This window comes from Leptosomus discolor, chromosome 2 (genome assembly GCF_034619465.1).
Source record: "Leptosomus discolor isolate bLepDis1 chromosome 2, bLepDis1.hap2, whole genome shotgun sequence".
NCBI lineage: Eukaryota > Metazoa > Chordata > Aves > Leptosomiformes > Leptosomidae > Leptosomus > Leptosomus discolor.
The window spans coordinates 54,899,570-54,927,448 of NC_141392.1; the positions used below are offsets into that span (position 1 = coordinate 54,899,570).

Sequence of the window (27,879 nt, forward strand, 5' to 3'; positions counted from 1 at the left end):
CAAACCTGAACCTTAATGCAGATGTGCGTTGGTTTCGTATGTTCCTAGTGAGGTTTGGGGGGTAAAAGGAAAAATTTGTCCCAAAATAGCCATCCAGATTTTCAGGAGCTGAAAAATCTGTTACGAGTACTCTTCCAAAGCCCAAGTAAAAGGTTGCCCAAGAAAAGTTATATTTCTACAAATTGAAAATACAAACGTTTTCCCAGGGTGAAGTTAGGCGAGTTGTTTCTGGTCTGGTGTTCTGAGCAGGTTGCTTCAGTAAGTAAAAGCAGTCCCAAGGAAAAACTCGTGCTGGGATAGGGAGGAGAGGGGAAGCGGCTGGCTGGAATGTGGTCGCTCTCAGTAGCTCCCTCACCCAGTGCTGCTGCCTGCACACCCTGCAGCTTAACGCTACCAAGGTCTAAAGTTTTAAAATAACACACCTGGATGGTTGTTTAATTTGCCAGAGTTGAGAGATTCCAGACAGAAAGAGGCTTTGAGGGAGTCTGGAAGCAGCTATGTTTGTTTTAACCTGGTTTGGTTTTCCTTTTCTGTGGTGCCCGACTGAAGAGAGAGCCTGACAGGCTCCACTGTACACCGCACTGAAAACAGATTAGCTTTGGTGCGCCGTGGTAGGAAAAAATCCTGTTTGTGTGGACAAGCAGTGTATGTTCAGTCTTGCCTTGAGTCTTACTAATGTTGCTGCCCAGCTGTTCAAAGTCGGCGTGAAATTAAGTCTGTTCCCTCAGTCCAGCAAGTTGCTCAACAAGTATCTGTCTGGTGGGTGATGTGCTGTAACACAGAAGAGCAGTCGTAGTGCCTGGAAGGAGGCAAAAGGGGTTAAACGATCCTGGAGGCATAGCTGCTTGTCACTTCAAGTCATTGTCCCTCCAGAAGGCATTTGAGGCAATACTACCTTCCTCTGTTGCTGACAAGACTGTTCCTGTTAATGAGATGAAGCTTCAAAAAAACCTGCTCTATGCATTGTAAATGCCCTACCAAAGATGGTTTTCATTCGACTGATTCTGACAAAGAGAGAAAAATCTTTACTGTAGCAAAGGCCTCTGAGATTTATGTGCATAACAGCAAGGGTACTGATGTGGCCTGAAAAGCTATCCGTAAACAACAGAAAACAAAGTCATGTTTGTTCAAGCTTCGCCTCACAATTGCACTGATTTTTTGGCCATACTGGAGTTCCTTCTGTAACTTGAAACAGTTGGTCAGGCTTCAGAGCCATGTAATATTCAGCAAATAACGCAAAGCATGGAATGAAGTGTTTGTAGCTTTCTTCTCTTAATAAATTTCATTTCCCTCTGCTCATTTCGAGATTCCCATCTTCTAAACTGTAGTCTTGCTGCCAGTTGTGGTGCTGGTATATCTTTGCAGATTCTCAGTGTGCCTTAAGCAAAGTGGCAGCAGTATCTTTAAGGGTGATATTATTAATTTTAAACAAAAATCTCCCCAGAACTACAGGTGCTCATATATAGACACGTTGACTTCTGCGTTTGATAGAAGAATCATCAATGTAACAAATATGCAGTAAATGTGTTCTTAGCAGTTACTATTGCTTCTTTTTCCCTATACCCTGTTATTCTGGGGGTCTATTGTATATACAGTCCCTATTATTTCCAAGTGATGGCAACACCCCAAGGATGTTTACTCAGGCAGGGGATTGAGCAGGGTTTTCTCATAATTGTAAACAGAGCATTTAAAACAATGTAATCCAACTTGTAGCCTGTTCCCATTTTTGAGCATTCAAGTCTACATGACAGACTGATGAGCTCTGCATGTTTGCCAGGAAATCCAGGTTAAATCCAGTCCCCTGAACTCAGGGTTCTGCATCCTGACTCTCATCCTGTTTTCAGAAGAACTGGGGATGTTGCAGAGGGGAAGTTTTGTGTTTTCCCTCTTGGGAAATAGGTCTGTTTGCTGTCACTGTTTGCTCCAGCAGCCTCTGGGCAAGTTTCAAATGTGGTGTATCAGAGGACTGCCAGGAAAGAGAAGGAAGTGGATGAGAGACCCTAGAGCACTGCATACAGTTAGGAAGAGGTACAGTCACTCCTACGTACTCACTTTATTCTTTGCAGCTGCTAGAGAAAGGAGGGACAAAAAACAGCACATGAGGTGGCAGTTGTGGCTGTGGCTGGTGTTTCACAGGCATTCTCACCACTTTCATGTGGCAGTGCGTGTTACAAATTGTCACCTCTGACGTGAATCACCTGCTGTTTCTTGAACTGTACTACTCAAGCACGCTTCTGACCAAGTAGATGATCATACTTTGTATTAAGCGCCACAGTTCATCCTGCTGTACTCCTCAACCTGCGGCACCGTGCGGTTTAAGCGTTTTCAACCCTGTCATCCTCAAGACTTAAATCCCAGACTCTGCCAGAGCACAGAGCTGAGCAGAGACAGACTTGTCGAGCAGAAGGTGCTGGAGAAAAGCACGCACGTGTGGGGTGCAGGCAGCACAGGGCAGCATTGCTCGGGGGCTTCGCATTCTCCTGGCATGGGGGAGCTGCTGTGCCTCTGGCAGCTGTGTCCTCGACTCCATGCTTCAGCTGCTCCCAAGAGTGAATGTCTTTGTCATCCTGTCTGTGTGTGCAGGATGTGCATCTTAAACTGAGCCCCTCACACATTGAGTTCATACAGTTCAGCCAGATCTCTGATGGCTTGTTGGGATTGTCAGAGGAGGAGCTGTAGGCTGCTCGGTTGTTACAGCTTTCTCTGAAGTTGTTAGCAGGCAACCAGCGAGGCCACAACACAGGTGGTTGCTGTCTGCATGCTGTTGTCTCCATGGGAGAGACTATTGACTGAATCTGTTTTTAAGGATTTTCTGCAATGGCTGTGCCATAGTAAAGCCAGTCACTGTCCTGTGGTATAAACTTGAACTCCAAATCAGCCTAAGGCTAGGAGGGCGCCTGTGGTTCAGTTCTGCCATCTTCCACAGTGATTTTCAGTGAAAGCAGCAGTCTTGTTTTTAAAACCAGCTTTCATTTTGCAAAAGGGTTCATGCAAGCCTCAATTCAGCCCCCTTTGATACACTGATCTACTGGCCTTTACTGGCCTAGTTTTTAACACTAGATTTCATAATCCTTTTCCCCTGCAGCATCTGAACTGCAAGTCAGGCTTTGGATGCAGGAGGGTATTAAATCATCCCTCCAGGTCTTGGGCGGGGGGAGGGGCTTAAATTCTATTATATTTGATTCTGGCAACTTCTCAAGGTGCCCAGATTAACTTTGGCAGGTATTCATAAGCTTGTCCGTGAAGAAACAGGAGCGTGGGTCTGACAGAGGAGGTGAGGCAGACAGAGGGCAGGAACTGAGAAGAACAAAGCAGAAAACAAACAAATTCCCCAAACCGAGGATGCTAGTGGCTGCACTTAATTACTAACAGAATAAATTGTTCCTTTTGCGTAGTTTAAAAATGGGAAGGAGTATTGGAAGAAAAAGAAGTAAGAGCTTGCTGTACTTGAGATGTCTGCATTTAAGGTATGGGGTTTTTTCTGTGCTGTGCTTGCAGGAATCAAAAAGAATCAGTGAATGTCTATGGCCCTGTTTTCACTTGTTTGAGTCCCGATTTAGTCAAAGCCAAATTATTCATGCTGCCTTTAAACAGCCTCCTCAAGAGAAGTAGGGCAGGAAACTCCCACAATAACCCACACAATGAGAGCGAGAGGCCAGCCAAACGCCGCCTGGGACACGTGAGGAGGGAAACCAGTGTGCCTTTGAGCAGCTGGAAGAAGATTTCAAGCCTGGTAATTTTGTACGAGGAAGCATGAAGGGCGCCTTTCATGAGAAAGTGCGACTTGTCGCAGCCAGTCTTCATGGCACACAGTGGGCAGTGCACGCAGAGCAGGGGTGTGTTGCGCGCAGTAAGTTGGGCCCTGCTGTTTGCCGTCGAAGAGTTTTTTTAGCTGGCAATTATCTGCCTCCTGGCTGGGACCAGCCAGTTGGTTACTAAATACGTGACGTAGCCCCATCTGCCTGCTGCCCGTCACTGGACCAAGCCCATGCAACCAACGTGGTGGCTTCCATGCTGGTGATGGCAGAAAATACACATACGCCTGCACGGCCTACAAGCAGCTCAGTGTTTGTTTCTACTGAGAAAGTTTTGACCTGCTTAAAGAGCCATTGCTATGGAAACCTAATGAGAAGATAATTGAATGAAACGTCTTTGCTTTCCATCCCTTTCTCACACTGGTGCCAGCAAGGTCAGAACCTTGCAGGCCTGCTTTCTCTTCAGGTTCATGCAAATTTGATAAAAATACCAAAAGCCCGTTTTCTTCCCTCTGCCAGCTCCAGTTAGATAAATTATCTTGTATTCAGTCAGGAGCAGTTACAAGTCTGTCAGTTTTTCATACTAATTATGTGACTGGGCCATTTCTAATGCACGCAGATAACCAAATGGCTTTGCAGAGGAGCCAGTGTAGGCTTTTGCATCGGTTTATTCTCCGCTATGAATGTGCACAATATTTGTAGATTGAAAATCCTGTCCAAAGCATTTTCCTCAATGGGCTATAAATAGTCATTGGGAAGGAATAAGAGGGCCACTATCAGTTTATTGAAGATCATAAACAGTAGTGGTTTCATTATCAGATGGTGCTATGCACCTGTGGATTTTATGGCCCATAAATGAGATGTGGACATGTGTTACAGCACATCTGCATTTAAAGTACTTAGTGTTGAAACAAAAAAAAAAAAAATCAGAAATCCTGTCATTCTACGTTCCCCTGCTTTCTGTTCCAAGAATGATGAGCTTTCAAAAATCAACAGGCACGTTCATGAAAGCAGCACATGGTGTCATTTGTTCCCTTTCGCAGTTCGGCCGTGTACCAGCACACTCACATCTCAGGGCATGTATGACTATGACTGTGTCTCTTGTAAAATCAACGGCTCTGTATGTGAGATAAGCCTCAGCGGTTTTCTGTCTGAGATCAGAATCAGTCCAGAGTTAACAGGGAAAGCTGTAGCCTAGTAGCTTGATGCAGCCTAGCTAAAACCCATCTTAAGAATCAGATAACAGTCTCGGCTGGCTTGTGACACAAATGTGTGCATTGGTTCTTCCATGCACTCCCAAGTTTTGGAGCCCACCTCTGGGAGTCAAGGGTTAATTTATAAAAGGGAGGGATTGCTTAGGTATAGCAAGGTCATCCCCACTGCAGCACTTTTATGGAAAGACGGACTCAAAAACTGTTTTGGATGCATGGCTTTGGCGTTCACGCAAAACCCACAGGCTGCAAAAGAAGAACCAGAAGTGCCCTCCAGAGGCAGTCCTCGTGTCCAGATCTTTGTTGTCAAAGAGGTTTGGTCTCTATCTTTCAATGACGCTCTTAAAAACAGTTAGTTAGTTTTTAAAGCTGCCCTCCCTTTTTCTACCTATTGTTGAAAGGTTGTCCAAGTATTTAGGAAATGTTAGCTCTTCTTTTCTAATTTTTTCCAGCTTATGTCTACTTGTTCCTGTGCCTGATTTATTAATAGGCGGTAAATTAATCTTCTTGCAGCTTTCACTAGTAACAGACTGAGCAGGCAAAACTTTTCTAGCTTTCTCTCATAAGATAAGCTGTCCAGTTCCCTGACCATTTTAATAGCTTTTCTCCTTACCGCTTTGGGTTTGAATTCATCTTTCTTGAGCATAAGTAATGACAGTTGTACAGCTATTCCCATATATATTCATTCTTTGAACTGCCACTGGAATTTCCCATCCTTATGCCTTTTAGGATGAACGTGTTGATTTTTTCCTCAGTCATTCTTTCCCAGCTGGTATCCCCAGGTACAGTTGGAAAGACTGACTTCTGTGTAAGTCCTTTTTGTGTACTTGCACATTTTAGCGTTAAATGCAAACTCATTTCCGTTAAGCTAGTCCTTCTAATCAGCTAGTTCCTGGTCCAGGTTCTCCACTCTGGCTGTTGCTACTAAATTTTGTGTCACTGATCACTGAGTTGTCTGATGTAATTTACTAAAGTCTGCTGAAGCCCATTGTGTCTCTGAGGAAGTAATATTTGGTTACTCCCAAAAGTAGCTCTGTTTCTAGATTATCTATTGTGTTTGGGGGGTTTTCCTCATTTGTTTATTTCAGCAGTTTGGCTCCAAGAGGCCTGACGTATCAGCCTGGAGATAGTTTTGAATTTGTGAGATTAATGGATTAAAGTTTTGACCCCTAATGCAGTCCTAGTCCAGAGATTATGGGTTGATAAGAAAGTAGTCTTTCCCTCTGGCCATAAATCTTTTTTTGTTTTTTGATTCCTTCTTGTCTGAACATATACCCATACATTTCTTCCGCTATGTGCTGTGACAGAGTACATTTCATGTGAAAGCTTGCTAATGAAGTTGTACATCAGACCACAACAAAAATGAAGGCCTCCACAGTGGAGTAATGGCATTTGGCTCCCTTTCAGACACGCAGTGCTGAAACTTCTGCCAAGTGTCACTGCATCATTAACTTTCAGTACAAGTTATCAGTCTATGAATGGAAGAACACAAATCACTTGCAGTGCACGTTCACAGAGGAGCTGCAGATTTAACAGATTAAGGGAGTGTAATTGGCAAATCAAACATACAGCAACTCCAAGGTACTCTGGAATTTTTCACCAGACACCTAGGAAGTAAAACGCTTGATTGATTTCACTGAGGATTTTTAAGCATCAGAGTTGTCTGGTGGAACTAAAAAGCAAATGCCTTATCAGGCTCTATGTGGTAAGTTTTGTCGGCATTTCCATCTCTTCAGACCAGCTGTTAGCATTTTCAAGGTCAGCCCAGGCATGGAAGATTTCCTCTTTAGGGAATGCATGAAATGATAATTGGAATTTGCATCCTCTGATGAAATTCAGCATCGTTCTTAAATCGATGAGAAGGTGGTCTGCTTGCTGTGGAGCCTACTCTTCTCTTCACTCCCTCTAGCGCAAGCATGTCAGAGGTTTGCTCCCACTGCTCTTCCCCTTCTTTGGAGGCCAGTGTGCAGCGAGTTGGTGGCCTTAGGCTAATTCCCAGTGAACAGATGTCCACATCACAAACATTGCTGCTACACCTGCTACTTACTTGCCTCGTTGTTAGCAACTGCACAAGATAAGAAAAGGATTAAAATGGATTTGGTGGCTGAAGAGCACAAGGGACTGCCTCTCCACTTTGAGGCTGATTTCACTAGTGAGGCAGAGTCCTGATCATTAACAGATTTCATTTTCTAAGGATGGTGATTCGGTGCATTTCATGGATACTGAATTCATTTAAGATAAATGGAATAACTGCTTGATGGGTGAGGTCTGTGCTCGGGTGCAAAACTTAGTGGATTGATTCTGTCGGTTCCAACAGAACTTGGTTTTCTTTTTACTTGGTTGATTCCATATACAAGTCCATATACTTTTTATCTGATTTACCTGTATTTAGAAAAATACTCACTGACTACTTTTAAATGTATGGATGAAATCCTGGCCCTGTTGATAGCAGGTTTTCTTGAGTTTTTGCCCAGAAAGTATAGGATACGTATTTTTTCTCCTGCATTTGTTATTCAGGCTTCTTAAAAATTAAGCATTTGGTGGCATATCACCTATATCATTAACATTTCCCTTTGAAGGGTAAACTTTATCAGCAAGGAAAACACTAAATGTCTCCCTCCACCTGGTGCACTACAAATCTAAAATTTGGTTGCTTCAATTAGTTTGCAGTTCGTGCTGAACTAAATTTCTAATCAGTCTGAGGTTGAAGGTTATATTTCGGAGTTTCACTGTGCCAAACCTACTTGTCTAGTTGAATTACTAAATCAAACTGAAACTTCATACAGTCTCATTTCCCCTTTATTGATGTCTTTGCAAATTGATGAGCATGTTTTTCATGCTTACAGAACTTTGGCCAGTAATTGCTTACAACTTCTAAACTCTGATCTGACTTGAACTAAAGTTTTCCTTCAAGTGGTTTACTGAATTGATCAAAAACTCTTTGTTGCCCTCTTCTGGGGGCCTAAGAAAGCGCAAGGAGCTTGTGCAAACAACTTGGACAGCAACCAGGGTATGGCATGCCTGTGTTAATATACGGCCTCATTCAAAGAACGGTTTGGCTTGAGGTCTTCTTGGTATGCTGGGGTACGCATGTTTCCATTCTGCATGGCTGCAGTACAGCCACCGCACAATAGGACATTGTCATGTCGCGGGGCCGAGCTCCCGGCAAAAACACTGCAGTAATGCTGGAGCCTCCAGCAAAGCCATTGAAGCTGGCAGAAGTCATTTCACTGGCTTGGCGCAGCGTGGTTAAATAGCAATTCCCATAGGAAGGCTTCAAAGAATAGCACAAGATTTGGTAATTTCTATTAGCTCCGTTTATACAGACAGAAAAAAAAGGCAACAGAGCACGGTGATGTTGCCTCATCAGAGGTCCCACAATGAACCGTTGGCACTGAGTTGGAATCCATTATGGAAAACTGGTTCAATGAACATAAAGACCAAGAACAAAAGATTTACTTACTGGTTTAGTGGGTTGTTTGTAAAGTCCATGTTCTGTTAAAGTAAGTCTCTCCAGCTAGCGTTTGAGGGAGGGAGTATACACTGGTGGGAAAGCACGCAGAAGGGACTCGAGAGAAAGCAGCTGTAGTCTCCAGTCTTCATAGGATCTGGACAAGCTTTCTTCACCTTGTCTTTAAATCTCTACTCCTTCCTTCCCCACAGTGGCTTCTGAAACTTTAATGAGTGTATATTTATAAATCAAATAGGCCAAAAACTGTTAGACAGCTAAACAAATACAGCATCCCAGTGCTACAGTTTCTAAGGCAGCCAGATTGCTGTTTTACAAATGGAAAGGGGTAAAGTACGTGAAAAAGTGTTTTTCTGAGGGATCCCTAGACTCCTTTTCCTTAACCATAGGTTTCTGTCTGTATATGTTTTTCTATGCTGGTCACAAAAGGCATGTTAAGAGGGGAACTCAGTTACTGTGGTCAGACCAGTGGGTTCAGTTTTTGTTTCCAACTTGCTGTGTTGAGAAGAAAAGGGAAGAGAAAACAACTCATGATATATTGTTTGGAAACTATAATTTACTGTAATCAGACAGCTCCCATGAAATGTAAGAAGGCTGCATCAATAAGTCCATTTCTCTTTTTTTGTTGTAGGCTCTCCATTCATAAATCAAGTTCGGAAGAAGGCTCTGTAGGTCAGTATATTTAATTTTATTTGATACTCCTATGGAATTCTTAAACAGATTTTGAGTTTTGCTTGTGCTGGGATGTGAAGAGCTGAGGAAATACAGTGCTGGCAGAAGTCAGCAGCATTTGTGTGTCTGAGGAGGGTGAGTCTCAGTAGCTTTCAGTTAGATGCTGGGTGTCTCAGTGGTCACTGAGACTGCCCAACCGGTGTTGTCATGTGATAAATAGACATCTTTTGACTTGTTATATTGAATTTCAAATGTCTACATGTTAGATCACCGCTAGCCTATTGGTTTGTATTCTGAAAATTACCACCACCAGTGAGTAACTGGGTTTTTTGTTATTTTTGTTCATGTGACGCCAGAGTCTCTTCCTTTGTTTCTGAAATATTTTGCATTCTTAAATAAGTATTTGTTTTCCATTGTCTTTCCCTTTTTTTTTTTTTTTTTTTTTAACTTACAAAAATTAGTTCGTGTTGCCATTCTGACTTACTAGTTGAGCTGATACAATTCTGGACAAATTTTATTTTGCTCATTGCAGAGGAGAAGAAAAACTGGGAGGGTTTTTTGTTTTTAATGTTTTTCTAGGGACATTTCCACACAGTCTAAACTTAAGTTGTGTTTCAGAGAGTTGGTAAACCCAGCTCTAGGTCTTTGAGGGTGAGATCCAAAATGCCATAGTCGCATGCTGAAACTCAGTGGCACAGTATAAACTGTGTTCTTTTGAATTTTTCAAAAGCAGAGGAATGAAGTGGCCCTTTGTCAGTAGCACTTCTGACAGATCAGGCACAGTACGTTCTCTTGCAGGTGGCAGAAACTTTACAGCATGTGCCCTGGTTAATTCAACAGAACAGTTAAATGCCCTACCTTGAGCCAGATCCCGGGGTGGTTTTTTTTTTGAACAAATTATTTACTTCCGGTCATCAAGCTATATGCAGCTCGGACATTAATGGACATGGAGATCCAGCCTTGTACAGTCCAGGCACAGAGAGAGAAAGAATCAGATTTAGTGGATGGTCTCAAAAAATTTCTCATGCCAAGCAGCAAAATCACAGAATCACAGAATATGTGTGTGTGTTTGTACATGTGTGTGTGCATTTATATATATGGAAAGTATTTATTTTCTGTATAGATATCGACATACGTAGTAGAAAATTACTTATCTGAGTTGTGGCTTAGGCTGCATAATTGTGGTTCAGTTACAGAGAATAAACCAACAAAATACTTCAAAAAACACTTCCAGACTTGACATTAACAGCTCAACAGATACAAAAATGAATGTAGAATATTTTCTGTTTATAATTCGAAATATGTAAGTTACTGGCTTATCTCAGTCTTCTATAGCATTGGCAATTATAAAAGAATGCAGATTTCTATGAAATAGCCACATCAGCATACTTCTAGTACGGAGTAAAACGAGAAAAACAGAGAATTTGAGATTTTTTTTTTTGTTCTTGGTTTTTGACTTGGAAAATACAACTTAACGCTTGAAAGCTTCTCTAGCATTTACTAACTAATGTTTCTTTCTGAAATTCTTTTTCCCTTTCCCCTCATCCTCCCTTCCCACTTTCCTTCAGGGAAAGCAGACTGGAAAAAGAAAAACAAGTTTTTTTGGCAGAATTTCCGAAAGAACCAGAAAGGACTAATAAGGCAGACTTCGAAAGGTAAATCTTCTTTTAAGACACACAACCAATCCATGTAAAGTAGAAGGAACCAGCATCACAGAGGAGTAAAATTCATTTGCAGCGCTGTGGCAGTTGGAGGTCTGTGGATCTGGAAGTGTCGCAGGTTTGGTTCATCGTGACAGGGCTCAGAAAGACGAGTCACACAGACATGCAGGCGTGAGGCTGGGACACCTTCAGTACTGTCAGTGATGGCACACATGCAAAGTATTATGTTTAATTTATATTTATAAGTAATACCTGTAAATGAACAAGATGCTTTTTTTTTTTCCTGATCCTGACTTGGTGAGAAAAATGCTGATCTGTTTTAATTAGAAGGATGTTTCTCCTTTCTTTGGCACTTGGTTACTTTGACGTGTTCGCCTTAAGCTTGAATCCAGCCTCTTGTAGAAGACAGTACAAGAAGGAGTAGTAAAAGTGCATCTGGTGACTACTGCAAATGTAGGATTGATTCTACTTAAACTGTCAGGTGTCTTTCTCTAGTTCTTCTCCAAAAGACGCAGCTGTGCGTTGCTTCAAGTATTTTCTTCACACAGAAAATTTCTGTTTCCCCATGTGTATCTGTTAGATCCTTGTGTTGCAAACAGATGCTTCTCCACGTCACTACATCTGTGTTCAGACAGATTGTGAAAGATGACAGGAGCCCACTTAGGAGGTTGAAAAGGGGAATGTTTACACTCTCAGTTAAGCACAAGCATGGGGCCCTGCTGGCTCTCAAGGCAAGTCCTAATTGTCCGTGCTGACATGCCAAGCACATACCAAAAGGAGAGGTCCTGAAGCGGAGCACCCGAATGCATCCAGCACCATGTGACAGCTCAGTGGCCCATTGGCTAGCCTGGATAGATCAGGGGATATGGCCAGTCTGCAGCAGAGACCTGCAAGAGCCCAGCATGCCATTCCTGAAAAGACTTCCCATCCGCTCTGGGAGCGGACTGTAGTATTCCTCAGGGCCAAGTGCAGGACTTCTATGCATTAGCACTTTCTCTTTTGGTTCTTGTCTTTCAGTCAATAACTGTGTGATTCCAGTGTCAAAGTAGACTTAGTTTTCTAGCCCTAATTTACTTCCTTTTCTTGCTCAGTTACTTCCAAATCATTCAGTCCTTTGAAATCTTACTGTGAGCCCGCTCTGGAGAAGGTCTCTTTCTGGCCAGCCAGATCCACGTGGAGACCAGATTTCAGAGCACTGGGTAAAATCCAGTTTCAGCATACCCTTCTCTGTGCATGGCCTCTTAACATGGGCTTGTTATCTCTCTGCTTTTTGCCGAAGGAGAGGATGTAGGGTACGTGGCCAGTGAGATCACGATGAGCGACGAGGAACGGATCCAGCTGATGATGATGGTCAAAGAGAAGATGATCACCATTGAGGAAGCACTTGCTAGGGTATGATATGTCCCTACTTTCCTGGAGAAGCGTGTTTTGGGATGTAGGATATACCAATTTGGAGTTTTCATTTTCTCAGGAAACATAGGAGAAGGGGGAGAAAGCCTGCTGGTTTGTCCCATCACACTAGGTAACATAAATTAGATAAATCAGCAATTCCTTTGTTTATGGGGAAAACTGAGATTTAGCTCAACCAAAAGTAGATGTCCTGTGCCTAGTAAATTAATTGAGTCCTAAAAGCATTTGCTTCTCTCCATTGGCAGTAAAGAGACAATCAGAGAAAAAGCTCAAGTGTAGACATTTTCATTTCAGCTGTCTAAAGTAAGGGAGAGGAGTCTCACCTGTCCTAGCCCTTATTTATCATGTATGTTCATAGGTTTGTTGAAGTACTAAAAGGAGTGCTTTAAATTTTGCTGCACTTGCCTTATTTGTTTCAGAATGCATATATTTCTTACAATTTTCCTGCTGCTAATGGCTGAAGGGCAGTTTGAAGGCTTCCATTTTCAGCAGTTAAAACTTTAAAAAATACTAATGTTTACACTAAAATTTTTTTCTGCTTGTTTCTTAGCTAAAAAGGTGATTTTGTTTTAATAGCCTTCAAGAAAACATATTCAGCTGTTTTTGACATCTGACATTAAAATCAACACAGATGTATTTTTTGATAAGTACAGCGGCTGTCACAAGTCTTTCTTTACAAAGTCTAAATGTTAATAAACCACAAGAAAAATAACTAAGGTATGGCATTAGCGCAGCAATAGGGCTGAGATTTTAATTGCTCAGGACCCCAAAGGTCTGATCTGAAATTTCCACACCACTTTTGATTTTATACGCTTGTGCAAAATACTGTGATGGAACACAGGGTATTCTGTATGGGCTCCATTAGAGGTGCAGAAAACATGATTTAGATCATGAATTGGCACTCAGATGAGTTTTTATACTGACATAATACATCTTGAAATAGATTTCCCTAGAATATAAAGTTACGTTATTGTCTGAAGAAAATATTGGTTTGCTGTGAATCATATAATGAAAAAAAATGCAAAATTTTAAAGTTACCAAGTGATAATATTGGGAATTCTTTTACTTCTCTGCTGTTAAAAATTTGGTGGGGGGAGGGTCATACCTGATCTGTATGGTTCATATATGTACTGGTACTGTTTCCCTCTAGTGGTCTGAGCTATTTGCAGCAACTGTTTTTTAATCACTGTCAGTTCTTGATGATCTTCTCAACAGATTGACATCAGTAGGGTTGGTTTTATGTCTTAAGCCTTTTATTGGAAAATGGGAAAGATGGTCTTGTGTTTCAAAATTATAGAAGATGGTTCCTAGTCTTTACTGTGGTTCATTTTCTTTACGAAGGAAATTGGCAGACTATTGTGATTTAGTCTGTCTGCTGTAAACTGTTCCTCTGTGTAATTTATATTTTGCCAGTGACATATCATCAAAATTCAATATTTACATATCATTTCCTTTAAAAAAAAATTCATTGTTAAAACTTGTGACTCTAAAACAAATTAATCTGTTTTGAACAAGTGAGGCATGCAATGCAAAAGTTCTGATTTCCCCACTTCCATGATGATACTGGGGAAAAAACCTGAAGGTACCTTAACTCTTGCTATTTTAATGAAGATTGATGGCTGCTTCTCACTGGAAAATGTTCTCTCTGTCTTTTCACATTTCAGCTGAAGGAGTATGAAGCCCAGCACAGACAGTCGAGCACTGTAGATGCTACAGAATGGCCTGATGGTTCTTACTCAACATTTGATGGGTCTTCCAATTGTAATGTAAGTACCTGTCACTCTGACATAGCTCCCTAGTATCATTTAATATTTAAATTCTTTTATCGCAGTACAGAAATCTCCTGATTTACCTTGTGATTTCCTTAATAGCAAATGTATCATTTGACCTTGTGATGCTATGTTCCATCTGCAGAAAATCTTTAACATGGATTTTAAATCTTCAAGGCCTGTTGTCATAGACTTTAACAGTCTTATTGTATAATCTGTCTTTTTTTCTTTTTTTTTTTAAATCTGGCTCTTTGTCACTGAGCTTTTGAAGCACAAGTGATCCCAGGCAAAAATGCCAGTGTTCCAAAATGCACAGAAAACAGTTTTTTTAGGTTGTTTAGAGGGAACTGTTTCACATTGCTGATTCACAGTAACCGAGAAGTAGAGTTTCTCCTAGCCCTTGTCAATACATTCTAGATGATACTCTGGCTAAGTCCTAGCTACCTGCTGCTTTCAGAGAGTTCTATCTCTGCATTTGCTCTCAGCCCAGAGAGTTTGCAGCTTTTGCCAGACCCATAAGCAGTAAGGCAGCTTTCCTCCCTCGTTTTTACTTTTGAGTGGTGTAGCTTCTGTTGTTTTTATGGCCACCAGACAGTCTTTGTGTCATGCCATACTGAATTAATTAATTTTTCCTTCCGAATACCTTCATTTTCACTGAGTAATTTATTCCACTTCATTTCTCTAATTGAAAGTTCACAGATAAATCTTAGAGAAGAACACATTTGGCTGTCAAATCCAAGCTCTTTGTAACCCATATAATTGAATCATAGGCTTTTGAGGCCGTTGATTGATTTATTTATTTTATTGTCAATGGAATTTCCTGCCAACTGCAGCAGACAGTTAGCTTCTCCTCCCTAAATGAAAGAAGGAATGCTACGTCATTTTATGAGATGTTTAAAATATTTTGTGGTGGAGAAAGATTTTCTTGTTTGTATCAAAAAAAAAGAAAATGCCCATCTTTAGTTAGATGGGAGCAGAGGGGGACTGATGTTGCCTTATACTGCGTTCTGATATGTCAGAAATGTGCAGAAAATAGAGGTGGAAGGATCCCGACTCTTCTGCACTGATTGTTTGGCTGGCTGAAAGACATCTTGATCTTTTCCTCATTAGTATTTATAGCCTGAACTTTCCCTTCTTAAGGCCTTTGGCTAAGGTACCTGTAGCATAAAAGCCTCAAAACTCTCATTGTGGTCATACCTCAGAAGGATACTGAATTTCTCTCAAATCTTCTGATAGCAGTTTATGCTTGTGCTGAAGTTACCAAAAGCTGTGTATAGCTCTAGGACTTACATGACTCAGTATTTCCTCCCTAACAGAGCAACTTGGCCCCATTTCTCTAAAATTATTTTCCTAAGCCACCTTGCACTTTGAGCCAAGAGCTCTGTTGCCTCTCTCTGCTGTTCGGGTAGGGTTTGAACCATTTTCCTGCTAACTTTGATGGGGGATCCCTACTCCATCGTTGTAGATACCTCAAGATTTTTGCCCTTGCTTCTAGTTTTCGTCCTGGTCACATTTAACAGAAGCTGTGAAACTGCTTGCCTTCAAGGGAAAAGCAGCAGATCATCTGCAGAAATGAAACTTCATGACAGAACAAAAGTGAGCTTGGCTTCCTTTTTGTGGATGTGAAAGAAATTAGGGTTAACTGGGGTGAAAGACTTTGGGCTATAGTTGATATCCAAGAGGGAAAAAAACAACAGTGCAAAGTCAGATACATCTAGAGACAGGGTATGTGTTCACCCAGACTGTTTTGCCGAAGGACATCTCTGCTAATCTAAAATGACCAGCATTTGAGATGTGCGAAGATGATTCTGTTTTCAAGCCCTTTCTTTACCAAATGGTTCGACTTTCAGTGCCACTTGTGTGATTTGTACTCTGAATCTGGAATCTCAACTAAAAACTACCCCACTCATTTTGTAGAGGCTGTGAAGCAAAGATGTTTTTCCATATATTAAAAACATTCTGTTAGGTAGCCCACTGCCTTCCAACCTCAGAAAGTAATTGAAAATATGAGTCACTGAAATTGGAGTTTCTGGTTTGGATTAAAACTGCTTGAGCAATGGCTCTTCTGATTCTGTTGGCGTTTTTTCTGATTTTTTTTTTTTTTCAGTTTCACGGCCAAATTGTTACTAGGCAGTTTTAAATGGAACATTGTGACCATACTTGATCATTTTGTAAACAATTTGTACACACAAATGATAAAAGGAAATTGCAGGATAATTGCAGATTGAGGGAATTTAGGAAAAGGATAATTTTCAGTTTACTTGCTATACGTTTGTTTGGTAACCTTGGGGATTTAAGAGGTATCAAGACACTAGTATAATGGCTTTTTTTTTTTTTGTCTTCTTGTTTTATCTTCACAGGCAGAGAGACCTGCTGGTAGTTAGGAGGACTTGGGAGGATGGGCAACTAGGTTTTTGTGGAGAATCTTGGTCTAGCTTTGCCCAATGACTGCATTTCAGGAAGAAAAAAAAAAAAAAGGTAGAATCTAAGTAAGCAGAGACTCTAAAAATGAAGGCAAAAAGTCTGGAGTGTTTTAAGGGTTTAAGTACTCCACTGCTTTCAAGTCAGCTCTGCCCACAGCATAAGAACAGGCACCTACAAAATAACATCTAAAGGGCAAATATCATTAGTTCTTGTTGTTGTTTTCCTTTTTAGGAAAAAAACTCACCACTTGTTTTTTTTTAAACTAAGTTGTAGAGCTATCATGTGTTTATGACTAACATCACTGGTGTTGATCCTTAACTCATTTTAAAGATTGATTTAAGGATTCTTTTTCCCAGCTCCTCCTCTTTTAAATTACCGTACCAGGAAATGGAAACTTACATTTCGTACCAATACAAAACTAAACCCTAAATATAAACTGCAAAGAATTGAAGGGTTGAAGGGTCATCATCTTAGCATCCAAAGGGAGGCAGCCCCATGTCATTGCTGTGCTGTTAATTGTATGTCCTGTTTGTTTGCTCTTAAGAAACAAACAAACAAACAAAGGCCTTGCCAAGTCAGTAGGTGACTTGGTTCTCTGCCACTTCAGAGCAGTTTGTAGCTTTCAGTCTCACTACTGTGGTCCCTTTGTTTCACAACAAAGTATGTGTGTTATTTATTTGCTAATGTGGGAATGGAGTTGAAACTGTTTTTCTTTTTAGTCAGATGTGTCAAAAGTCTAAAATGTCTCATCATTTTTTACGAGTTTATTTCTGAATATTTATGTTTCATCTCTGTTGGAATGAAGGCTGCTCACAGTAACACTAGACAAGCTTTCATTGCCTTGTGCCAAGCAAGTGCTGGGATGTAAAGCAGGTGCAGATTACAAATGGATCCCTTTCTGGATTTTAGATAAGGGCCTATTTGTCTTCAGGAGTCAGAAAGTCCAGGGAAAGAGAGGACTTCAAAATTGTATCGCATTCTTTCTTTACACTGAGGTGCCTTTTATGCTGCTTAAAGATAGAAGCTCATTTGATAACTTTTGGGGGCTGAAATTCTCAGTTCATCTAAAACAAGGCTGCTTCGTCCCCCAAGCCTCGCTGGTACAGCTCCAGCCCAGCTTGGAGGGATCAGCACTAGAAGAAATCAGAATAAATCCTTTCCTGTGCCCTCTGCTGAAAGACTGCTAATTGGTACCAGTTGCTATGTTTGATACGGGAGTGGGGGAAAGGGAGAGATGCGGGGAGGGAGGTTGTGACAGAAGCGTGTATCATACGTGTGCTGCCACTGAAACAAGCCACTAATTAACTTCGCTGACAGTTTCTGTAGATGCAAGCTAAATGAAGTTGTAATTATCTCTGGACTGAACTATTTTGTTGGTCTCATCAGGCTTCTGTGTTTCAGTTTTGATCAGCGGATAATGGTCAGCCATGCAGAGCTCATTAACTCAAGCTTCCAGGTAGTGTAGCCGGCCTTCATTTGAAGGGTGCTGCAGTGAGCTGTGCTGCGCTTCCCCGAGACCTCCCCACCTGTGGCGTGTGGCCTTAGCAGCCTCGGGAGAGAGGCCATAAAATTTATGAGCAGGGTGAATAACAACCTCCATGCCCTCCCAACACTTCTTTACCCACGACTGTCAGCGTGGCACTGTTACCGACTGCTGCCACCTTTCTCAGCGAAAACAAATGGGGCACCCCGTTTGTTTTCGCTGAGGAGGGTGGCAGCAGTTGTGCAGACCTGGAGGGTGCCATACATATCTGCGCCTGCCACGTGGCTGATGCTGGGGAAAACTCCCCCTTGTGTTGCTGCTCTTTTCCATCTTCTATTGATCTGCTTTGGTAACAGACGGCAGCAAATCGAGTCCACGCAGTAATGGCTCTAGCTGGAGTGAGACAATCTTTTGTTGTTCCTGTTCTTTGTATTATTTGCTGAGGATGTTTTCATTTACCAAGTCATTAAATGGGGCTAAAAGTTGAAAGGGTGTGCAGTATTTGGTTTGTGTCTACTACCAATGTCAGAGGCAGAACAACAGATGAGAATGGACTTTGGGTTGTATTCGTTTCAATCCAAGAGATGCTGAAGCTGTTGAGTCAGGATTGTATTGCCTATCTGACAAAAGATGAAGTCTGATAGAATTGCCTCTGACTCACGACAGTCATTACTGTGTTGTTTGGTAAGCGTGAAGGGTAAGAAGAAAATAAATAATTACGATATGACTCCTGTAGCACCAATTACCTCTGGAGTAAATCTGAGTGTAACTAGAGCAAATCCACGTTATTCAGGGTTATACTGTATTTCAGTGGTTCAGATTGTGGATGCTTTCTTAATATGGCAATTTTAAAATTTATTTTTATTCATATTACTGATGGATTTTTAAAATGTTTAACCATTTGTGGACATTATTATTGCTTGTACTACAGGACTGTTACAGTAAATGGGAAAAAGGCCTTGTGGTGTAGTCCATTTAACTTCTTAGAACTAATCTCAAAGTCAATGCATATTGGGAATCAGGATTGGATATCAATGGAGACTAGGGTATGATGAGGGTTTTGTGGTTTTTTTTTTTTTAATTTAAACAGTAGTGTTTAAGCTGAAGCAACATGGATACTTCGAGCATTTTGAAAGATATGCACTATGTTAGCCCCGTTTTTACTGTTGTCACCAGACTTACCATTTTTTGTAAGGTTGGGGTTTTTTCCATCAAAGGCTGAAGGGTGGAAGAGGATGCTTTCTATATTTTAGTTCTCCTTGGAGAGCCTCCAGGTCCTGCACACTCTTTGAGGTAACGGAGGGGAGCTGATGCCAAGCGTGGCTCTAAATGAATGCAGAGCTTTCATCTTTGCTCCAAAGTCTAGTGACCCATTTTCTGTTAAGATTTCCTGAAAGGCACTGATGTGCCTCATTGTGTTGGATGGTATATTCATTATTACTGTCCAAGTTCCTATAATAATGTCAGTGCTTAGTAACAGTTGTGATGAAGAAAGAGCCAGTAATAAGACATGGCTTCAAAATGGTAGTGCTAAATTCCCATGCTACGTGCCTACCACAGGGACCTGTCCTGGGAGGCACTGATTGCCCTGCTTTTACACTGATCTCAGGGATGGTGTTGAGCATCTCTTGGTGAAAGCTAATAGCAGAAGAATTACAGCATATTTCATTACGATCTTTCCCCCCTCCCCTCTATCCATGCATAAGAGCAGAGCTTCCCATGGATATAGTAATACAAAAACCTTCATGAGAGAAATGCAAGTTATCATTACTGTTCCCAGTTCACAACACAGAGTTTTAAGTAAGGTCAGTGCTGTGGAGTGATGATAACAGAGTGAGAGACTATCCGTGTGTCTTTGTAGATTTGATTTTGTGGAATACTGTAAGGAATTTTTTACCTATTTGGTCTGAAATTTTCCACAACGCTTTAGAACTTGCAGGAGAAACGCATTTATTGAAGAATAAAACTGTATCGAATCTTTGAGTGTTATTTACCATGCAAGACCTGCCCACGTTGTCATCAAATACAATTTAACTAGGTTTGTGTTCCTGGTGGGACTACACATAGGATTGTACTGATTTGGCCCAGGTGGCCAAAAAAGCCTATGGCATCCTGGCTTGTATTGGGAATAGTGTGGCCAGCAGGAGCAAGGAGGTGATTGTCCCTCTGTACTCGCCATTGGTGAGGCTGCACCTCAAGTGCTGTGTTCAGTGTTGGGCACCTCACTACAAGAAAGACATTGAGGTGCTGGAGAGGGTGCAGAGAAGGGCAACAAAGCTGGCGAAGGGTCTGGAGAACAAGTCTTAGGAAGAGCGGCTGAGGGAACTGGGGTTAGAACTATTTGGTCTTAAGAAAAGGAGGCTGAGGGGAGACCTTATGGCTCTCTACAGCTACCTGCGAGGACATTGTAAAGAGGTAGGTGCTGGTCTCTTCTCACAGGTAATCAATGATAGAACAAGAGGGAACGGACCCAAGCCGCACCAGGGTATGTTTAGGCTAGACATTGGGAAAAATTTTTCCACTGAAAGGGTTGTCAGACATTGGAACAGGCTGCCCAGGGAGGTGATTGAGTCACCATCCCTTAACGTGTTTAAAGGTCATTTGGATGTGGTGCTTGGAGATACGGTTTAGGGGTGTACTTGGTAGAGTGGGGTTGGTGGTTGGACTCGAGGATCTCAAAGGTCTTTTCCAACCTGAATGACTCTACGGAGCAGTTGGCAGTAATACAAACCAACTAAACGCCCTGCTCACTGCTGGTAGGAGTTGCTCCTTATGTATGTGAAGACTGGGTGTAATTAGTCTGTTGTAAGGTCTCTGAGAAAAATCTTCCTGTTATCATGACTCAGAGAAGAGAGCTTACAGTAATGCGCAGGCAGTGACTGTAATTAAGCATTTTCATAACCAGTTCTGTTTTGACTGCATTCAAACAAACCGTGTTGACTTATTTCACCGCAAGATGTTTGGCCATGTATTTGGGGAGGGTGGGAGGTGAGAAGGCAAATTAGTTTAATATTCATTCTAACCCATTACTTGGCTTTTTTTATACCTTTTTACCCTTGGGCAGCCGCCTAATTTGCTTATTACCTAGAGGGTGAGGGACAGTGGTAGCAGCTTTTTGCTATTCTCCCTGCATGCATCAGCCAGCAGGAGATGCTGTAATCCATGGTGTGGTTTCCCTGCCCCCATCTTTTCTGAGACCAAGCCTATTAAAATGGAACATAGCCTTGCTCAGTTCAAGAATCAGGTATCTCAAAAGCCGTGTGTTTCACTGCCCTATTTGACAGACCCAGGCTGCATAATCTTTACTTGTGGTACTATAGAAAATTTTAATTGTGCTCCTGTCTGTTACTTCTTGACCTGCTCCTTGCCACTGATGTTTCCTTCCTCACACTTAGGACAGTAACATTAATAATTTGGTTGTTTAAAAATACTATAAGAATGTAATCTAAATTACTGCACCCTTCACTAAAGGGTCTCTTCTTCCCCCCCCCTTTTTTTTGTCTGATACGAATTTCTCTGTATTTTGTATATTGCTGTTCCACCCTTGGTTTTCTGAAATGTGGGGAGGTTGGTTTCCAGCACCAGTGGTGTACTCTGTTCATTAACAGTATGGCCTACACCAAAGAATAGGGATCCTCCCCAGGCCTTCTTAGCCTTGCCAAAACAGAAGACGCTGTTGAGAGCACCTTGTTAGAGACTGTCTTTCCCATGTGTAGAGGAGTCTGCAGGAGGACTGGAAAGGAATGCTGTATTGTAACAGATACAGAATAATGTAACACAGAGCTTCATTCTGCCACATACACCTGTGACAAGTGGTACAGGAGTGCAGTTGTAATGTCATTAAAATTAATCATGCTAATCAGTGAAAGAGAGACACTTTGCCATGAGGAAATGTGTCTGGCTTGCAGATGCAAACGTCTGCAATATGCTTCTCAAAATTATTTAACTAAAGCCTGGAAACAGTTAACATCTAGGAATTTGCCTAAGCAGCTATTCTAGTATCAAGACAGACCTCCTGGGAGAATTAAATTTTTGTGCTCTCGTTACTTATGACAAATATTTCCCACTAATTTCAGCAAGCAGTGTCGTCACCAGCTAATGTGTAATGTATCTTTCACCAGAGTAGCCGTTGGATGCTCCTTTGATTTCCTTGTAAGTAATCACATACTGAACCCAGACATGGTTACCTGGTGGGTCTGACACTTCCACTGCACATTTTAGACTTACACAGCCCTTGCAATTCATGCTCTTGCCGTTTAATTTTGTGAAGTGGCAAAACCATTATGACCTCTGCTATTTTTCTTAAAAGTTTTGGAGGTCTTTATTTGTAACCTCAAGATGCGATGCGGATTATCACATTTGAGCTTCACAGTTTCCAATAAGCAGCCTCTGCGAGGATTAGAGGTTTGAGAAACTTTCTTAATGAAACCCAAAACCTTCAAAACTCAAGCTGCAAAGCCCCAAACTTAGATCAGTTTCACTCATGGCCATGAACTTTTAAGGGAATCTGAGATACATTTCAAGGAAGTCGCTGTCATGTTTCATTTGATGTGGGCTGGTATGTTATTGAAATTGGAGAATGCTAGCTGATTTTATCTGCAGCTTAGAATTTTCTGTAGGATTTTACATCAGAATTTCGGGCCTGAAGTAATTCAAGGGTAAGAACCCAGCTACCACACACTAGTAAATGTAGTTTACATGACCACTAGGGAGAAGGAAAGCTGTGTACAGTCACTAATACAAAGATGGAGAAATTGGAAAAGGATATTTGGTTAGGCAGCTCATTAAAATCAGCCAGTCATCAGAGGAAGTAGATGTTTAGTCCCGCTGTGATTTCACTCTATGATTGATATGTGGCAAACCCAGATTAACTGGCCATTGGTCCTGAGTAAATGGAGTCTTTTCTTGGCTTGAAGAGAGTGCTGTTGTGGTATGCCTTTGCTGCTGCTTTCCACCACTGGATAGCAGTGCTCCTGTTCAGTAGAGGTTTTGGTCTGTGTTTTCTTGTGCTCTGAGAAGAATTGTCCAAATTCTGGATTTGTCCAAAAGTTTGAGATTAGGTATGGTTGACTGTAAGAGGAATGCTAGTTTACTTGAGCATCTCAGAGTCTGTTTCTTAGGAAGGTAGGTCTGAGCCCAGCCTAGGAGGAGAATTTTGAAGTCATGCTACAATGCTTGATAAAGCTGCAACGTGGCTAATTCTAGACTAGTCTGAGATTTCTGAATTAAACATCATTTGCCTTTCCAGTTCTTAATGATGTTCTTTTTTTATAGCACTGAAACCAAGGGGAACAAAAAAAAAATAAATCTGAATTCACTAATTTAAAAAACATTTAAGCAAGGTTTATTTTTCTGGCAAATTAGCCCTTTATAAAGGGAAATTCTCAGGGGGGCTTTTTGTCAAAAGAATTAAAAAGTGAAAATAAGAAAAGCCTGGTAAAGGGCTTAAGTTATATTTCCTATAGACACAGCCTCCGCTCTAGCAGTCGTGTTTGAGGGTCAGTCTTCGTCCTGGCTTTGCAGAGATTCTCTGTATTTTTTTCTTTCACTGAAATTCCATAGACAGTAATTAAGGAACCGGAGGCCAGCAAGAGGTCAGCAAGCCTTCGTCAGTGAAAACAGGGATTGTTTGCCATGTACAACACTCCCTTTTTTCCTTGTGGTGAATAGAAGATTTGCTTAGAGCTGATGACTTATGCCTTTCTTGCAAGTTATGCAGCTAGCGAGTAACTGGGGGAATCAATCAGTGAGCAGAAAACAGCTAATTGAGTCCAGCATCACGCTTTTTTCTTCTTTACATATTCAGCACTGGAGTCGGAGCCAGTTTGGTGTCTGATAATGTAACTCCAGAGAAGAGGCATTTTGTGCGCAGGATTCGGAGCGAATACAATACTTAAGAAGGGTCTGCTCCTAAATTTTAGGGTTACGAAGCTGACGGCAGTTGAGGACTCAGGGGGAATTACTCGAAACTGAGCTTTAGGCCTATAAATGCCGAAGCTGGTAAGTCACTGAGCGTGTAGTGTGATGTGGAGAGGATGTGCCTCCTGTTTCAGAGGGGGAGAAAGAGAAAAGGCTTTTGTGGTTATTCTTAGGCACAGCACAGCATGCATAGCTTTTCTCAGTTCTCCTCTTCCTTTGCTTGGGCTTTTAAGTTCTTTTCTGTTCTGTTTTCCTGTCTCTGACTTTATTCAGGCATCTTCAAAAAATTTTTTTTAAAAGTTAGAATGGTTGTTTTTTTTGGCAGATGTAAAGCCCGTTAGAGAGAAAGAAGAAAGGACACGTGTAGCCACGTCTCCTAAAGGGAACAGCAAAATCTCTGCATTTACTGTAGAGTTTGTAATTCTGAAGTGAGCTAGCCAGGGCTGGGGGATGTGATGTGCCCACAGGTTTGAGTGTGGGTTTTTTGCTCCACTTTGCTGAACAAGAATTGTCTGATAGCCAAAAATAATTGCAGTTTGGGCTTAATCAGATATTAAGAGATTTCCTTGTTTCTTAGATTGGAGGTTTCCTAGAGATTTCAATTTGGGGCTGAACTATTACTGGGCATAAAGCAAATTGTAAAATTTGAACATCTGTCTAAATGGCTTCACACAGCTCATGTAAAAGTCACATATGTTTTTGTTTATTTTGCTGAAACAGATTCATCCGTTATGATAGCTTTAACTGGATATTGTCCTAGTGTTTCTTAAACATTTTTATTAGGACCTGGCTAGCAGGCTTTGCCTACCTGGTATTTTATAGCTGCAGCTATAACCCTGAAGTGTTTCCAAACATAGTCCTGCCGAAAGCTAGCTAGCTACTTCTGGTTTACATTTCGACAATTAATTCCAAGTACCCTAATAAATGTTAGTGTTCTCTGTGTGTGCGTGTGTGTGTGCGTGCGCGCGCGTGTGTGAAGCACTAATTCAAAGAGGGAGGTTAAGATTGTTATTTCTGTGGCGTGTGAAATGGGCTGGATGTTAGAGAGCAGCAGAGCAAGGCGTGTGCCCTGCCTCCAGCAGCAAAGAGCCTGCGTGAGAAAAGTGGGAGAGAAAGCGAAGAGGGCACTGGGAGCAGAACTGTAGAGAGCTCCTTGAATATCAAAGTACGGGTGCTAATTTTCTATTTGTTCCTGAACATAAGGCTTTTTACTTTGATCTTACATACGAGATGATGCAAAGTGTGGCCTTTTGAGGTGTACGAGTAGGAAAAGTTTTCCAAGCAGAAGGGACGCGAGAGGTGGCAGAGGGAATTGATATCGTCTGGATTTGACAGTATCTTCATAGGTTTGTGGCCACGTTTGTTAGCGGCAAAGAGCTGGGTGGTGGGGCTGGAACTTGGCCTCTCCGTAGTTTTCCAGCCATGTGGTACGTGGTGGTTGCAGTCCTCTCGTTGCAGTCCTTGGTATTTCCAGATGCTGTTAATTTAGTCCCTGTTTCCCTGTAGTCCTTTGCACGTTTGTGCAGCCAAGCTCTCCAAACTGGCGGGTTTCCGCACCGTGAGAGCATTGCAGATGTGTCGGGGATGCACTTGCTCCAAGCGGTGCGGGGAAAGGCGGCTCCGCCCGGCCAGCCCCACCAAGGGGGCCCCGCAGGCTTCGCCGGGTCCCCGGCAGCCCGGCCGAGCCCTGCGCTCTCTTTAAAGCGAGCGTGAGTTTTGTGCATCGGCTTTGGCCAATTTGTTATGGTTTAAGGCTGTGGAGCCAGCTGTCTGCAATCTGATGTAATGTTGCCCTGGAAACCAGAAATGAAACACTTAAGCATTCACCACAGAATTACTACATACAGCATTAGCCAAAATAATTAAAAGTTGAGCCATATGGGCTTTCAGATGGAAAAATTTGGAGCGGAGGAGATGGAAGTTAAGTTGTTCCTATTTGCAGTACTGCAAATCCGTTTGTTTTCCCCTTGGAGCGTGGGGAGAGGCCTGCTCCGGCCGTGCACGGGGGGACGGGGAGGTGGAGGGGCCCTGGCTGTTCTGCCGGCGCATTAACGATGCTGAGGCTCGGCCTAATGGGTCGGCCATGTGCCAGGGGCTGGGAGGCGTTGGCGGAGGGGGGTGCGGCATGGCCTCCTCCCGTGCTGGAGAGCCTCCGGCCTGGCCTCTGAGAGACGCATCGTTCCCTCTTTCACAGACCATGTCTGCCCTTCTGCAGTGCTGCAGCGCACTGAAGCGCTTGTTAAGGAGGGACAGGACAAGAGGGAGGCTGGCAGCCGGCTGCGTCGAAGGCCTGTGCCAAGGCCTGGCTGCTAGAGCTGTCCAGGAAGCCATTTGCCCAGCCTGCCACACATTGGGGAGATCGGGGTGATTTTTTCCCATCTGAAGTCAGGGAGAGCCACCAAAAAAAGGAATTCGGTCACTGTGGAAGCGGGGAGGGTAGAGCAGGTCAGGGAAATCAAAGCGTCGAAGTTCAGTGATTTCCAAATATGTCGCTCATGGCCTGAATGCTTTACATGTCTGTTTTCTGTTTAATATTAGCTATAAAAGAAAGCAATTGCTTGAGCTGGAAAATTAAGCTCTGTTTCCCATGTGCCAAAATGGAAACTTTTGATAATTTCAAGGCCTTTTTAAAAAAAATTGTTTCAAAACCAGGAAGTGAATAAAAAATAACTGTCCTTCAAAATGTTTTCGTTTTCAAGGAATTGGCATTATTTGACAAGAAAGTTTCCTGAGCAGCACCACTGGCGTAGTCACCGACGTTTTGAGGCCATTTTACATAAACTTATTAGCCATCGTTTTCCTTTACAGAAGATTTTCCGTGCCACATGCTACCCAATATGATAGGAAATAGGCTGCTGGAGAGAGACTTACTTTTAGTCAACCCATTATCCAGCGTCTCCTGTTAAACATGAGCTGTTCTCGCCTCTCTCAGCCGAGTGCTAGGAAGGGTCAGCTGCTGCCTGCGGAGGACCACAGCTCAAAGGGTGCCAGGAGTCCTGAAATGGCAGGGAAAACCACTTGGTTACAGTGAGACTTCATTTATTTTGGAAGTGTGATGGTGACCCCCCTATATCACCCACTTGGGTTTGATGTCAGTACCTTACGCTGAGGCTGTCTTGGTGCTCGCTTGCTTTCATGGCGGTAGTTGTGAATGTAAATGTCAGATACCTGTGGCACAAAAGGAAGGCTAGTTGTTTATTCTTTGATGAAATCCTGGGCGGGAGGACCAGGTATGAGCAAGTCTTACAGAGCTCACAGTTTTACAAACCGTAGCCTTGCAAACTAAGGGTGTAAAAAAAGTAATGAAGGAAAGCAATGACCTAGAGTAATTGCATTTGAAATAAACGTATCTCGAGGGCAGGGTATGGTTGCTTGCCAGGATGTGCTTAATGGCCTGAGAAGTCTTGACCGAACTTTTTGGTTATGGTCAATAATCCATTTGTCATCTAATCTAAATATGTCTGTCTTGTTTGACATGTCACTAAGTTGTCCTAGCCATAATCTCTGAATTAATGCTCATCTTGCTGCTTAATTTATTTTGATAAAAGACATCTGGTACTCCTCTTTACAGCCCTATTTTTCCCCAAGGAAGATTATTAATTACCTAGTCGGCCTGTACCCGTAATAAACACGTTCCTGCAGCTTTTGGATGGCAGCAGAATGGCAATTCCTGCTGCCATATGTGGTCCATTTGGTATTCTTTCTTGTTTTGAAGTAACGTGATGTTTGTGGGAAATTGGTAATTGACAGTGCCCTTGCAGAAAGTGGCTGAAGTTTGCTCTGGTGTGGTTCTGCTGACCTTGCGAGGTGTGTGCCTGTGAGGCAGGCTTTCAGAGCTGCCGTAGCTCCTTCAGGTACTGTTTTGTGCCTTTCAAAGTGTGCTCATGCAACTGCTAATTGATGTCCTGCCCCATGGCATCTACCATTATTACCACATCCTGATATTTAAGTGTATTAGAAAAGCAGAAAGCATTTTTATATTTGGCCTTTTACTCAGCCTCCAGATAAGAAGTCAGCATTTTTGCTAGGGAAGAGGAGAGGGTGTTTGGATTTTTTTTGGCTTGCCTTTGTTGGGGATTTTCGGGTTTTTTAAAGGAGAAGGAGAA

At 42.2% G+C, this 27,879-nt stretch overlaps 1 protein-coding gene across 2 annotated transcripts in view; it reads left to right on the top strand.

The window, feature by feature from the left end:
* Positions 1-27,879, top strand: part of SASH1 (SAM and SH3 domain containing 1) — a 569,508-nt gene that overhangs the window by 510,226 nt on the left and 31,403 nt on the right. For both annotated transcript variants that reach the window (XM_086461091.1, XM_086461092.1), the window contains 4 exons: positions 9,067-9,107; positions 10,676-10,762; positions 12,048-12,160; positions 13,843-13,944. In XM_086461091.1, coding sequence (XP_086317217.1) covers positions 9,067-9,107; positions 10,676-10,762; positions 12,048-12,160; positions 13,843-13,944 — 343 coding nt within the window. The remainder of the gene's footprint in view (positions 1-9,066; positions 9,108-10,675; positions 10,763-12,047; positions 12,161-13,842; positions 13,945-27,879) is intronic.